At 41.5% G+C, this 15,365-nt stretch overlaps 1 protein-coding gene across 1 annotated transcript in view; it reads left to right on the top strand.

Moving 5' to 3' along the window:
• Positions 1-921: 921 nt before the first annotated feature.
• Positions 922-15,365, top strand: part of LOC149302488 (zinc finger protein 292-like) — a 31,582-nt gene continuing 17,138 nt past the window's right edge. The window contains exons 1-3 of the mRNA XM_089482565.1: positions 922-1,095; positions 13,472-13,626; positions 15,239-15,317. Of these exons, the coding sequence (XP_089338691.1) occupies positions 922-1,095; positions 13,472-13,626; positions 15,239-15,317 (408 nt within the window). The remainder of the gene's footprint in view (positions 1,096-13,471; positions 13,627-15,238; positions 15,318-15,365) is intronic.

The following is a 15,365-nucleotide window of genomic DNA, read 5'->3' on the forward strand; positions in this document are numbered from 1 at the left end:
GAAACGTTTCCATCCATAGGGGATGTCTACCGCACTATGGAAGAACCACCAGGTCTTGGACGTCTTAGAGGTGATGCCCCAGAACATACCGTTCTAAGTAGCAAATACTATAAAACTCAGAGAACCCTCTGAGGTCCTTGGAACACGGGGACAGCTCACTCTTTCTCCATACACATTACATTCATTTACATAGCGCCAGCAGATTCCGTAGCGCTATTACAATAGGCTTCAGCTAAAGTAAAAGAAGCCAATTTAAATACAATTAACGGATGGAGAAGAGGGCCCTGGTCTTGTGAGCTTACAATCTATTTACGCATGCATTTGTAGCTTACATGCCTTATTCTCCATTAATGCATTCACTATATATATATTTATACACCCAGACATAATTTGAATGTGACAGATATTTTTCTTCATTTAAAAGTAATTACAGTTTAATTCTCTCTACATTGTACTTTTTACGTTTGTATAATGTTAAATGCCAATAAAACTTGTATTTGTATTTAGAGTGTATTTATTTTGCTTATCACAATGTAAATAAATAAAGCATATCTTTACCAAAACACATTACAGCGAACGTCATATTATGTAACGTTTAGAGCTTTGTGTCGGTGCCAGGCGCGATACAAATAATGGTTTCCCCGGCTGTGTGTTTAGCCGACGTGAGCGCGTACGGTATAGCTTCCGGCCGTTAACAACGTGGCCGCGGCTCTCGGGATCCCGAATACCGGCGGAGCGCTTCCCACGTAGGAGTATCGCCGGGTTTGGCGGTTGCGGGATCAGAGCGTGCAGCTCGGGTGTAACGTGACCCTCCCCATTGTGACGTGCGCGCCACAACGTCCGAACGTGGCATTGTGGTTGCCTGACGCTCAGTGGCGGTGACTGAGAGTTTGTGTGTACGAGACGGAGCAGGATGTGAACATGGCGGACGGAGAGGGCGAGCAAGAGTGCAGCCCTGGCCCGGACCTTAGCGCCGAGATCCCGCTCTTAGAGGAGAGGTTGCAGGAGCTGGAAAGCCGCCTGCGGAAGAGCAAAGAGGAGCAGGGGGAGGAGGCCGTGCAGGCTGCGACCGACTACTGCCAGCGCTTCTGTCAGGTCGGTGTAATGGATATGGCCGCTGTTGGGTACCGAGAGAGGGGGGAGCCGCTCGTGAGGGCGCATTGGTACTTGCTGTGGATTCGGGAATGGCTAAGAGCCGAGGTGGAGGCCAGCTGCTGTTATGATGGTGTGTGTGTGCGCTGGGCGGGATCAATGGCAGCTCCTTTGTGTATTTACATGGTACATGCATGTGCAGGCCTGTCAGCCCCGTGCACGTCCTAATCACGGTGAGTCAGTGCTGGGGATCCCCGTGCGTCGCAGATCGCGTTCCTTACACCTGATGCGTCCTAGTTCGGAAAGATAACCCCCCTCCCCTCCTCTCTCCGATCTAAAGTAACCGCGGACAGTATGAGTGACATCAGCGTGGGGTGGGGAGTCCGTGACCTTACACGGATCTTGTTTCGCAAAATGCGCGTTTTTGTTGCGTGCCCGCTTGGCGCTCGGCAGGGCAACGGCGATGACCTTCCCTGGCCCCATTCTTCCTCTTTGGCTTTTAATAGTCATGCAACCATCCACCATAGCTTTCCACGCCCCTGTCGCTCTAATCTGCAGCTGCCCGCCTCCCGTCTGAAACGAGACTGGCATGTTGTTTTCTATGTATGTATGTTACCGTACATTACTGAGTGGGAAGCAGCTTTCCGCTCTGTTATCGGTAGAGGGGTCGCTGGTGGGATCTCCCACGCGATTAGATCGCAGTCTGTGGGTGCTGATTCCGGAGAGGGTTAGTATTGTGAGGGTGAGAAGGGTTGATCACGCCTCCTCCTCCTCCATTCAAGTTAGATCCAGTTGCTGCTGCATCATAGCCACTAAGGGGCTTATTTCTTAACCCCCTCTATCACATAGGATGTCGCTTTGCATTGTTTTTCAGGGTCTCCAGTAAGCAGACGGCTTGATCAATTAGCTTTCATCTTTAATGAGCGTACAACACAGCCTTCTCTACTGTACCCTGCAGTGATTGCCGCTTTCTTTGTTGGCTGGGCTAGTCTCCCATTCACACAGAAGATTCCCTTTGTTGCCCGATCTGACCCTCCAACTTTTATTGTTTGTTGCCAGGCCCAACCAAATAAACAAGCATCTGTAACCCCATCAAACTTCCAGTGTTCTTAATGTCATTTACCACGTCGGACGTCTGCAATACAGTAAATACACTTATGGTATATGCAAGCGATTGCATGTATGGAAGTACACGTTGTGTGGGTTCAGTGGGAGCAGCTATCTTGGCATCTTCATGTCGCTGTTTTGGTTATTCCTGTCTCCCCTGTTAAGTTGCTCATCGGTAAATTGGTTCAGGCAGCCTCCCTAAGGTTGGAGAGAGGAGAAGGGCGATCATTTTGCCCGCTCTGCCACCTTTAACCTTTAGATTGCATGTCATTTGTCTCCTATATACAGCAAACTAAACTGCTTTCCTGGAAGTTGTTCGCTAGTACTCTGCAATAAAGAAGTCCAGCCAAAAGACTTTTGTGGTAGGTAGGTGTGCAGGATATAGTATTTGGCAATCTGATTAGCACCAAATTGCATCCATCTAAAATCTAGACATTTGCAGAAAATGCAAAATTGCACACTGAAATTATACTCATAAGGAAACAATTCAACTCCCAGGACACACATTTAATCCTAACTGCTCAAATGCATACTCAGTTTTAGGGTGTACAGCCTAGTGTGTGCTTTATTTCACTTCTTAACTGCTGTACATCTACTAAGATCATTCTTCTAATTGTACTGCAAGCTTTTACCACTGCAGAAGCTCATTGCAGCCAGTGCGGCATATCAAGTAGCGTTAAGTTTGTTTTGGTGTCTAATGACGTCCTGATGTTTTTGCAGTGACCTGGACTCTCCCCGTTGATCATGTGTAACAGCGGAAGAGCACCAGTACACTGTCAAACAAGGAATACCCGATCACACAATTGGACATTCCCTTCCGGTAGGTGTCGGTGCTGACATCCACCGGAAGGTCACTGGAGGACAGGATATACTTAGCGGGGTCAAAGAAAGGGGAAAAATATAATATAAATAAAATTTAATGGGAGCCCAGTGATGTCACCATGACATCACCAGCATGAAAAATGTGTAAGGGGTCCCCAAAGGGATCTTGAGCCATACTTCAATGGGAACAGTGCAATATATATATATATATATATATATATATATATATATACACACACACACTTGAGCACACACACTATTTTTTTTATTTTATTTTTAAGTACCTCTTCGCTCTAACACTACAAATATATAAAAAAATCACTACCCCCATACCTCTTAAGCCAATAGTATAGGGTAATATGTAAAGGATGGATGTGGCCCTGAATGTGTTCACCATATAGAAGACATTTCAAGCGAAATTGGGTGGAAAAAAACCCACATTTTAGTGTAGATTTTTTAAAAAAAATCTATTTTCATTATAATTTTTAATAATAAATAGAGCTCCTATTTCTCCTGAACAAAGCAATGTATGATTTGTGCGGGTTTATCAGATATGGAAAGGGGGAATTGTCGTCTAACAAACAAGGTAGAAATGACAACAACAAAAAAACACCTCTGGTCGTTGGTTTATGAAAAAGCCCCGGTCCAGTAAGTGTTCAATGATCATGCTTGATTTACAAGTAATACTTAATTAACCAATGGTTATTCCAAAATCTGTTTCTTCCCTTCAGGTATAGAGCCGCTGAAGTAGGCCCAAGATGTCTGGAATAATTGATTTGAAATTCTTATGGATATTTGGATGAAGTAGCTGCTTAGGTTGTCAGAACCAAATGTGACCCTGCTGTGTACACACACACTCACTCTGTAAAATGTACAGATTATCTAAATTTCTTCCAGGTCTTCTTTTCGCAAACACCGAATTTATTTATCACTGTGATCCTCTCGGTTGTTTTCTCTGCCCCCTCCCCTTATTGGAAGGGAGTAGACGACTGTATAGACCATATGTTACGTTTTTATGTGTTGACTGGCTAAAGCTGGCAAAGCATTTTAGTTCTTATTTCGCTGATCATGGGATGGTTATGCCAGGCTTAGTTCTTTCCAGCTGTTGTCTGCACCTGCAGCCGATATCCAAAACCAAAAGCCACCCAATCTGCTGCCTTAATAGCTTGTACGTGGCCGGGAATTCCCAGTGCCTTTGACAAGTCACAAGCAAAATGTGAACGGAGTGTTTATTTAAGTATGTCAATAATACTTTGCTAATAACATTTTTATTTTTTTGGAACTAAACATGTTATAATGTGGCACGTAACCGCTTTAGACTTTGTAAATAATACACTTGTTTACATTAAACTTTACACAGTTTCCAAAAATGTGGTTGGAGACATCATGGGATATTCAGCAGTGGCTGCAGTTTGATGCCAGATAGGTGGAATGTGTTCTGGGCACACTTACAGGTTTTAGGGTGGACTAGGGTTTAGTCTTGGTGGCTGTAGGTGCATTTGACTTTTGCGAAAGCTCGGCAATGATGACTGAGTCTTGCATCCACTGGTGTCCTGTGGTTTCCCATGTTTAATGGCTTATAATGTCCATACCTGTTTGTTGATACTCTTAGAGTCCTGTATGCACTGAGGCTATCTAGCGGGCATCCTGTCATTCTCTACAGTTCCACCACCTATGTTAGCTATAGTCCAGAGACATTTGTGATGCCTTTTAAGTAGAGCGGCATACTAGATGGTATTGTAAACATCTTTGAGCCATCTTCTCTAGTTATCCTATGTACTTTAATGCATATGATAGCAGAGTTCTTGTAAGTGTTCATGTTGTGCCTCTTGCAAATGCGTAAGGGAATCCCCCATAAGCATTTGTGTCTCGGCCCACGGTCCTGCGCTGCACCTAGAAGCCTTTTTCCTCCCTTGGGCACTCTGTTTCAGCTTAGTGTGTTCTGTTCTTTGTCCTTTTTCTTTAGAGAATTCACACAGCACTTGTCAACTGGTGACTTTTAACAAAGTGAATTCATAATATTGGGCCTTCTTCCTTGTGTGCGGAAATGTTATGCAAAATTTGCTGGCCCTCGATCACAACTGGAATAGGTTAGAAATTTGAAGAATTGCCACCTTTTCCCGCAGGGGTAGGAACTAGATCACAAAAGCACGTTTTTACCATTTGTTTAGAACATGGTGCAAGAATGTGGTATTAAATCTGCTTATTTCTTCCGTTCAAGCATTTTGTAGTGTGAAATATATTTAACACCTTCGGTTATTGTGTGCACCATAGTTTTTATGTCCCTGTAAACAAACCCAGCAAATTCTCTTTTTAATATCCATAGGTAATGTGTTAAGCATCAAGACCTTTGCACTTGGGGTCCAGAGACTTACAGAAGTGGAGTATAATGTATACATTATCACTATTAATAATAATAATCTTTCGTTCAAAGGGTCTGACAACACTAGAACTGACAAACCAATACATTAGGTAGAGACGCACCTGCTCACACGCTTAATAACATTTGTCTTCACTGTTCTCCACTCGTGAAAGGAATTTAATGTGAACCGCTAAACAAACCTTGAAAGAGAATAGATGTGGCATAGAGCAGGAGAAAATTTGAAAAGCCATGTGCTCGTGTTTGTAATTGCCATTTTAAGCAAATCTGTCATTTTCACAAATTTTACGTTTTGCAGTTCTGTCCGCAGCCCCATGTAAAGGTGTTAACAAGTGCAAAGAAACCATATTTATTTGGGCCTCGTCCTATATGTATATATACAATTGGAACAACTGTGTCTAAGTGTGTCTGTTATGCATGTAGTGACAGCTGACTTATTACATCCACAGTACAAGCAGGAGATTGATGTTTGGGTCTATTCACTAAAGGAAGTGTTGAGTGGAGAATTTGTAACATATAGTGAAGTCAAGGAGCTGAAGCCACAACTCTGGCCAACCCCAGTTAGCTTCTGCTGCAGGAAGAGCTTGACTTTCCCTGTATAATGTATGACAAAATCTCACCGATTTAACTAAAGTCTCCTCAACCATTGAATTATGCATTAGGTAGGGCCAGTCCAACTCTTCATGCATCAGAAACAAGCCGGTGTTGGAACCAATGATCTCCTGCCATCTCTCTCTCTCTCGCTCTCTCTCTCTCTCATATAGACCTCCGTGATCACCTAGATGTAATGATGCCTCTACAGATGAAGCTGCAGGATGTCCCTGGCACTAGTTGTATATATTGTCATCTCAGGAGTGGTTGAGTGAGGAGAAGGCAGAGAACTTCAGGACAGAAAATATTTCCCAAAACTGATCATGACTCAACAAATCCCAGGAACCATGTTAGCATGGTAGTTGGAATTTCTTCCTGGCATCCGGGGTTTACAGACAAAATCGCTCTATGCAGAGCTGGTTCCTTTCCAGCAGCTGGCTTTCCCTTCCTATGAGTAACTGGGTGGTGGGTGACATTGTGTGACCCGCAGTTAGTAGCACAGTAGCCTCTGCACATGCAGGAGATTTGTGTAGTCCTGGTTTAGATAATGCTGTAGGCAGTTTTTAATAAATGAATTTAACTATGATAAACATTTTGTGATGTCTACAGTTTTTCATAGCAATGAGTAAAATAATTAATACAAGCCATCTTCTCCTTAGTTGTTCCCCAAGTGTATTACCTACTAGCACAATTTACCAGGTACTGTGCAATGCTATATAGAAGTCCAACTAAATCAGGGGGGTGAAACATTGGTCATTCAGATAAATACTAGACCAATAAAAGATGTAACTACTTATCAGCCTGCCGTCTTGAAAATTAATTTTGTCATGTGTACATTATTTGAACTGAAAATGCACTGTAGATAATTAATTGTACATTTGACTTGGTAATGCGCTAGAGCGATTATCTCCAATTATGGCACCCTGCATAGGCGTTTTACTTATGCTCCTGTGGGTTTTTATTGCAGCAACCAAACCAAAGCAGGTGGTGTATTATATGATGGATAATAGACAGGCACAGGGGGTGTCTTACTGCGAGAAGCACAAATTAGCAATTTTAATTTAAAATAACTGCTCTCTATTGTATTGGTCTCTTGTGCTTCTTTCTCCTAAATTACAGCTCACTTCATGGTGCCAGTTGACTACGAAATGCTTAGGACAAAATATTTCTTAACAAACAATATGGCTGCCCCTCCACATATAAATATAGGAGCATGGGACCATCACCTCTTTAGTGTTCTTTTGTTTGAAATCAAGTTAAAAGGTCTGTTCAAAACAAAAAGTTCTATGGTGAAGAGGCACTTATTCTGTCTACGCAATAAATGTAAAGATGTTTCCTTGTCTATTCTTCATACCCTGGAGATGTGGCCATCCTGTCCTTCAGACAGTTGTTCAGGTCTCTCTCATGAACGTTGGAAGGCTTATTGTGTAGCGTCTTTAGGCTCAATGCCTAAATAGTGATTCCAATTTACTTTATTTACAATTGCTTTTTAATTGGCTTTGTATGTCTTGCCAGAGGTTACAAATACTACCACAACACTGTCCAATTGGATAAGTGTCCAAGATGTTTTTTCGCTAGTTAAATAAAACATGGGGCACACTCACAGTAATTGGTCTTGTTATGTGCATGCCGCGATAAGACTACATTCTAAATCCTTGGGCTAAAATGTGATTTTTTTTGCCTTGGGAATGTCTTTTGATCACAATTTTGTATTTCTCCATAATTAGTTACGGGCCTTTTCTCCTCTAAAGGAAACGAGTAGCTGTTATCCTTTTGAATAATGCATATGTAGAGAGATTCTTGTGAGAACTAGATAAAAGTAGTATCAATGGGACGTGACTTGAAGGCTTGTCGTAGATATATGTTCTTGTGGCTTTTGCATTGTTAAAATTATAGTTTTCTATAGGAGAAGTGCGCTTCCCCCACCCCCCCCCCATTTCGGTCAGTCTGTGCCTATGCCCTATCTTTGAGCCCAGCCACTCCAATTTACCCCATCAAACCATTCATTTTTTTAAATTAGACACCCCTTGGGTATTTGAAATGCTTTTATTTAAATTTTTCCACGTCAGGATTTTTGGGAAGATACAGCGCTAATTTTAGCACTTGCTCATAATAAACTTTATTTTTTAATTTTATTTATTTTACTCTTTTTGGACTTTTTTAAATGTTACCATGGTTTTTTTTAGCTTTTTCTTTTTTTCCTTTTTTATGTTATTTTTTTAAATATTTTACTAATCACATAGTGATTAGAAAGCTGGGCTCCATTGACTCGTATGGTTGAATGCAGTACCTGTATTCAACCTGCAAGTGGAGCCAGAGTTCTCTAGAGGGTCTGGAGACCGTCTAGCGAACTTTTTCAACTTTATTTTTTTTTTTTCCCGGGCCGCCGCCATCTTGCGGATGGCAAAGACTGCGTGCAGCTGCGGCTGTGACCGCTCCGCCCTGGGGTAAGTATTTGGTGTCGCTGGATGTCTCCTGATCGAGGCATTCCAGTGACACCATTGAAGTTTAGGAGGTGATCGTTGATCGCCTCCTAAACGCTTTTAAAACAGGCGTCCGCCGCCATACAATGTATGGCGGATGTTGACGTCCAGGGGAGGGGCCAGACATGGCCCATCATGCCGATCTCGGTGTTGCTGAATGCCTCGACATCGAGGCATTACAGCAACACCGTTTAACCCCTTCGCGACCTTTGCCGGTTCAGGACCGTCATAACAAGAAGGTCACTAAATGACCTTTGACGGTCCTGAACCGTCAAAAAATTAAATAAGCTTAGAAAGTGATCAAGGATCACTTTCTTCGCTTAAACGGCCTTGCTGCAATGCCTCGATGTCGAGGCATTCAGCAAGGCCGAGATCGGCATCGGGGGCCATGTCTGGCCCCTCCCCGGGGCGTCAACAGCCGCCATACATTGTATGGCGGCGGACGCCCGTTTTAAAAGCGTTTAGGAGGCGATCAACGATCGCCTCCTAAACTTAAATGGTGTCGCTGGAATGCCTCGATCAGGAGGCATCCAGCGACACCAAACACTTACCTCTGGGTGGGCTGTGACCGCTCCGGAGAGCGGTCACAGCCGCCGCTGCCGGTGATCTTCGCCATCAAGCAAGATGGCGGCGGCCCGGGAAATAAAACAATAAAGACGAAAAAGTTCGCTAGAGGGTCTCCAGACCCTCTAGAGAACTGGCTCCACTTGCTGGTTGAATACAGGTACTGCATTCAACCATGCAAGTCAATGGAGCCCAGCTTTCTAATCACTATGTGATTAGTAAAATATTAAAAAAAAATAAAAATAAATAAAAAATGGAAAAAAAAATTAAAAAAAAATGTGCTAACATTTAAAAATAATTATGCAGTGATGTCACTAGATGAACCATCCAGTACCAGCAAAATGTGTAAAAAAAAATATAAAAAAAGTATTAAAAAAATAAAATAAAATTAAAAAATAAAGTTTATTATTTTGAGCAAGTGCTAAAAATTCTCAAAAATCTCAACAAAGAGTTAAAATAAAAGCACTTCAAATACCCAAGGGGTGTCTAATATATAAAAAAAATGGCTGATGGGGTAAATTGGAGTGGCCTAGCTCAAATATAGGGCATAGGTACAGACTGACCAAAATGGAGAAAAAAAGCGCACTTCCCAAATGTGGCATTTTAAATCTGAAACAACCCGACAAACCCATGCATGTCGGGTATCACTGCACTCAGGAGATGTTCCTGAACACACATTGGCGTGTTGTTTGACAGTGGCATATACCAGGACCTGTATATCTATAACTAAAGTACAATTTGTGTGAAAAAATAAAAAAAATTACTATTACAAAGTTTGACAAAGTGTAGTTCTATAATTGGTGCATGGAAAGGGTTAAAATAACAGCATTTGGAATACCCTGGGGTGTCTAGTTTTCAAAAATATATGGTTTGAATGGGTTAAATTGAGTTAACCGGCTTCAAAGATGTTCCAAAGAGGAGATGGAGGCAGACTGACCAGATTTGTTAAAAAAGATTTGGAAATCATAAAACGCTGCTTGTACTTATTGCCCTATAACTTACAAAAAACAGCAAAAAAACATAAAAACATTGGGTATTTCTAAACTCAGGACAAGTAGTAGAATCTATTTAGCTAGTTTTTTTACTTGCTTTTTTAGGTGAGTAAAAGATTTTTCAAATAAAAGTCATAAAATGTGTTTTTTTTTCAATTTTTCACCATGTTTTTTTTATTTTTTTTATAGTAAATAAGATGATACGATCAAAATAATGGTATCTGAAGAAAGCCCATCTTGTCCTGAAAAAAACAATATATAACTTATGTGGGTACACTAAATGGGTGAGGAGAAAATTACAGCTGAACACAAGCACCACAAAAGTGTCAAAACAGCCTCGGTCCCACAGGGTACAAAACGAAAAATGAGCCCGGTCCTTAAGGGGTTAAGCTTAGAAAGTGATCGTTGATCACTTTCTAAGCTTGTTTAAGTCTCATGACGTGTCAGGCACGTCATAGGTCGTTAAGTGACCGTTTTGCATGACGTGCCTGACCCGGCAATGGACGTTAAGGGGTTAATGTAAACATTATTATTAGGCAGGTTAAATAATCTTGAAAGCCTGACAGGCATTCGTAAGCACCATGGTTATTGTTAACCCTCCAAGGTGACATAGGAAACGTACATCTATACTGTCTTTAAAAGTGGCTGTGTGTCTAATAGCCCCCGCTTTCTTTGGAACAATAGAATAAAAGAGAATGTGTATTATTCAGAAATCTAGTTTGAACTTACCCTGACCCGCGACCATGACAGAGGTAACCTGTCAGTCACGAGAAAAATAATGTGTGTATGTTTAAGAAAAAAGTGCAACTGTTAAGATAGAAGACAGCTTAACCATGACAGTCGTGTTTGTTTCATGCCCTCTGTCATTTTATCACAGGCAATATGGCGGCCATAAAGGAAGTTTCAGAGAGTTGGGATTTTGTTTAAATTTTACGCAGAATGCAATAAGATTATTGCTCCATGCATGCCTTGTGTTAACCCCGGCCAGGTGCCAGATTTCACTTCCGGTCCTGGTAATTGGCAAGTGAAATAACAGTCTGTTACAACCGAAAATTGCTCGTCTCGCACCCTAGGATGTCTCCAAGCTACTCGGAAACTGAAAGTTTGCGCATCTTTACATGACAATAAATTGGGCAGGTTGAGTTTTGACACAAATTAAATGAAACGTGTTCTGGTCAACAGAATTTGCTTGTGTTTTTCCCTTTCTTGTTAGAATTAATAGTCTCGACAGGTCTTGTTATCTGTTCTTCTTAGCTCTGCAAAGGAGGATAAGTGCAAAAGCCAGAATTGAAACATTCAATAATAGGAAGTCAGCTGGCATTGCCCGTCAGATAATAGCATGTCTGCTGCAGTGCTTTCTGAATTGCCTATTGCTGTCACAATTTTTGGGGAGATTACTTTGTTTTTCTGGTGTTGAGATATCAGTCTTTGACATTTCCTATATTTACTGAAGTCCAAAAGCCATAGCAACCTTAGTGTGTACGGCATGTTAATCATATTGTACCGAGCTTCATGCGACCACGGAAGGCTTAGTCCAATCTCTATAGTCCTTTCCTACATGGATATGTTGAACACAATGTGGTTTTTGGAGATCTTCCAGATTCTGGTTTCCACACGATAGTGTTTATAGACAACTGTCATGTGGTTCTAAGTTACATAAAAATACAAAAACGTGATGAAAACAGTCCATGGTCTTTTCACATTAGCACAATAGCCAGGACAACCAAATTTACAAACCCTCAACATTTCAAAGGCATCTGGTCCACACCCAGATCACCAAAACTTAAATAATGCCCAGCCAACCGCCTTGTAAGCCAGAAGACCAACTACCTATTCAGCCAGTCCACCCCTTTTTATTAGGAGGGTAACTTTCACCCCAATAAAAGCAACAGCCACCCGTGGCTCTCCTGCTTTCCACTGCTCACCAGACTCAAAAGTCAGTGCAGTCAGGCAACAGTTTGCCTTGGGCACGGGCAAAAAATGGGCAGAGCGAGCGCGACCAGAATTTTCTAACGGTTATGGCGCTAAAGCTAATTTAGTTAACCCGATCCTAACCATACAACCACATGCTGCCTGCACCAATTGCGCAGGGATTTTCAGTTTGTCATGTGTATAATCTACCATAAATGCTCTGGTAGAGGTATATTCACTAAAAAGACGGTTGACGGGAGAGTTTTCACTGTCACTTCGCTAGTCGTTATGAAGAGCCAACACTGACAGGCTTCTTCTGTTTGGAGACCTGAACTGGCCCTGTTTAATACATAATATAACATGTAAAGATAATCTTGCTAATTTAGCTATGCATTATACATAGTCGTTACAATACATAGCGCAACTTTCCTGTTAATTCTCTTTTAAGTGAATATACCCCTCTGACTCCTTGTCATACTAACTTTTGGTGAGCAAGTCTTAATCATCCAGAGCCTTCTGGTTCATATGCACACATGAAAGAAACATTCCGGGTTACAGAGACGCCCAAGAAGTATGAGAGCTAAGTGTCTTCTTTAATCTTTTCCTTCCTACAAATGCATGGAGGCATTTATGAGAATCTCCCCCCTCCCCCAATGCGTTTCACTCCTTCCCCTGGTACTTGGCTCGCAGGAGATCCATTCAGCTGAAAGAACCTCCTGCTTGTCAGTGTTTGCCAACAGTATACTTTCAGTTAGATTCAGCACTGGCTCACGGGATTTCCAAGGGATCCAACGAGACCTTAATGGTTAGCACTACAAAGTACTTATATATGCATTCTTTATACTTTAAGCGTAAATTCTCAGATGTACTCCTACATTGTAGCTCACCTAATCTAGATGTAGTACAGTAGTGTTCCACATACACCTTGAATCTGCTTGCCATCAAGATCATGTGATGTTTATGACACCCGAGCAAGAGTAGCCTAATGTTTATGGCTGTAAAGTGTGTATCAAAAGCTGTGTTTTCTTTAGTAGTAACTCTTGTGACAGTCCCGCTGTACTTCTTATTCTACCTTAGTCAGTATTTGGGATATCTAATATAGTTTGAATGTAACTTTGGCGCTCCACTGGTTACCTTTACATGTCAATGAATGTGTCTGTGCCGTGGTCCTTTCTTTAACATGCTGATAATGGGACACGTATGCATATTTTCGTATATGTCACCAATTAGCAAGCATATCCTGTTGATAATCAAGCAATGTTTAGGCTAATCGGAAATATGGATTGTTACGGTGACAGTGAGTACCCTTTATTTTGGCTTCTGCAGTATTATGTATTTGTTCATTGTTACTGTATTACCATTGGTAGATACAACATTTCCAACATTTAATTGACAGCACCTAAAGTCATCCTAGGCTTATTGAAAAAGACCAATATCAGCCTAGCATTAGACTATTTCCTCTGTTTATAGCTATATATTACTACAATATATAACTACATAAAGTGATTTTATATTCTTTGTTTTTACAGACTCTCCTTGAATATGCAGAGAAGTGGAAGGCATCGGAATACTCTCTGCCTTTACTGGAGGTGTATACTGTGGCAATCCAAAGCTATGCTAAAGCAAGGTCGTATCTTACCTCTGAGTGTGAGAACGTAGCCCTGGTGCTAGAGAGACTAGCTCTGTAAGTATGACCCACTTCAAATATTCTTCCCGTTTCTGAGTTTGTATAGCCTGTTGATATTACTGTTTATATACCGCTTAGCTACTGATTCATAGGCCCCACTATATAGCTGTGCACGTCTACGCGATGTGCTAAGACAGCCTCCCCTGCCAGCACTTTCCGGGACTTGAGTGCCGGCACGGGAGGTTGTCTAAGGACATCGCGCAGACGTTCACTGGCTGCAGCGATGCGCGTAACCAACACCTGCTGCCGACAAGTCTGCTCGATGTGCTTTGACTATCTCCCACGTATCGCGCAGATGTCCTCTGCTGGCCCCCCTAGACACCCCGGAGTCTGCATTGGTAAGTCTAGGGGGGCTGCTTATCTGGAGGGGCAGCGGGGTGGTAGCATATGTTGGGGGGGGGGGCAGTGGCATATCTGGGGGCAGAGGGGCATATCTAAAAGTAAGGTGCATTAAAATGGCTATTGGTTTTCTGTTTGTGTGTAACATATGTTGACTAACTGCATAATAGATACCAAAAATGTTAAAATACAGTATGTCTGGTAGAATACTGTTTTACTATTCCACTAATGTGTATTTTCTTTTAAAAATCTAAAATTCTTTAAAAAAGCACCTAACTTTTAGGTTGCGGCCTATAACTTAGCCTATACGGTATATCTTCAAAACAGTCTAGTCCCCAAAATTAATTTTTTGCGTGTTGCTGTCAGTTTTACTGTGTGGAAACTGGAACAGGCGTTCTCTAGTTAAACAGCCAATCGCATTGACACCAGCAAAATCACGTTCATGTAGAAGGTGTGTGATTGGCTGCGGTAACTCCACGCAAAAAAAGAGGTTTTATAATGTTATACACTAAGTTAAGTGTATCAAGTAGGTGACGGCATTCCAGAAAAGGTTTATTTTACCTGATGACACAAAACGGGCTTCCATGCTTTCATATAAACAGTCCTTAGGGATTGTTTCAACATAGAATGTCACATGAAACGGTGATCATAGCTAGTGTGACTTAAGCCAGTGTATTCAAACACTGTTATGTCTGCAGCTCCCACTGATGAGAAGGCCACAAAAATATGGTTTCTATGGAGACAATTTAAATTGCACGGGCCTCTTTAGAATACCTTTTGTTTGGACAAACAAAGAAATGGCATTGGAAATGTTCAGATACGCATGGTTAGCTGCTCTTCACTATATGTCAGTGCAATATATGAGAGTATGGAAATGAAATCAAAGCTTAATGTCTACTTTACTTACGTTGACCACCTTCTCTTTGCTACCATGGTGAACAGTTTGCAATGTTGTTTTCATTTTTATTTTTTTACTTTTGAAAAATAAGCCTAGCGTTTTTGTTTGGTTTAAATTGTTACTCTTATTATAATTTTAGTGACATTTTGTAGGCTTTCTTGTGTAATGTGGAAGTGGCACTGCCGTTTCGATGATTCTTGCCGCTGATGTTGTATATGCGGCATAGTAGTCTGGACCAGATTTAAGTTTATATATGGATGACCAGGCTTTTAACCTATTCCTTCATATAAAACTTCCAGTTGATCTAACATAACTTTATTTTTCAATTCTTCCTAGAAAAGATTTGACCTTTTCCTCTTTTTCATCTTGCAGAAGCTGTGTTGAACTTTTGTTATGTTTACCACATGAGCTACCTGTTGATCGTTGGGAGAAATTTCAGTATACTATTCAGGTAAGCTGCCTTGGTGGTTCTTGTTTAAAATTTTAAGTTTTTGAGGAT

The sequence above is a fragment of the Sceloporus occidentalis genome, unplaced genomic scaffold (assembly GCF_023333645.1).
Source record: "Sceloporus occidentalis isolate IW3139 unplaced genomic scaffold, rSceOcc1.0.p SCAF_19, whole genome shotgun sequence".
NCBI lineage: Eukaryota > Metazoa > Chordata > Lepidosauria > Squamata > Phrynosomatidae > Sceloporus > Sceloporus occidentalis.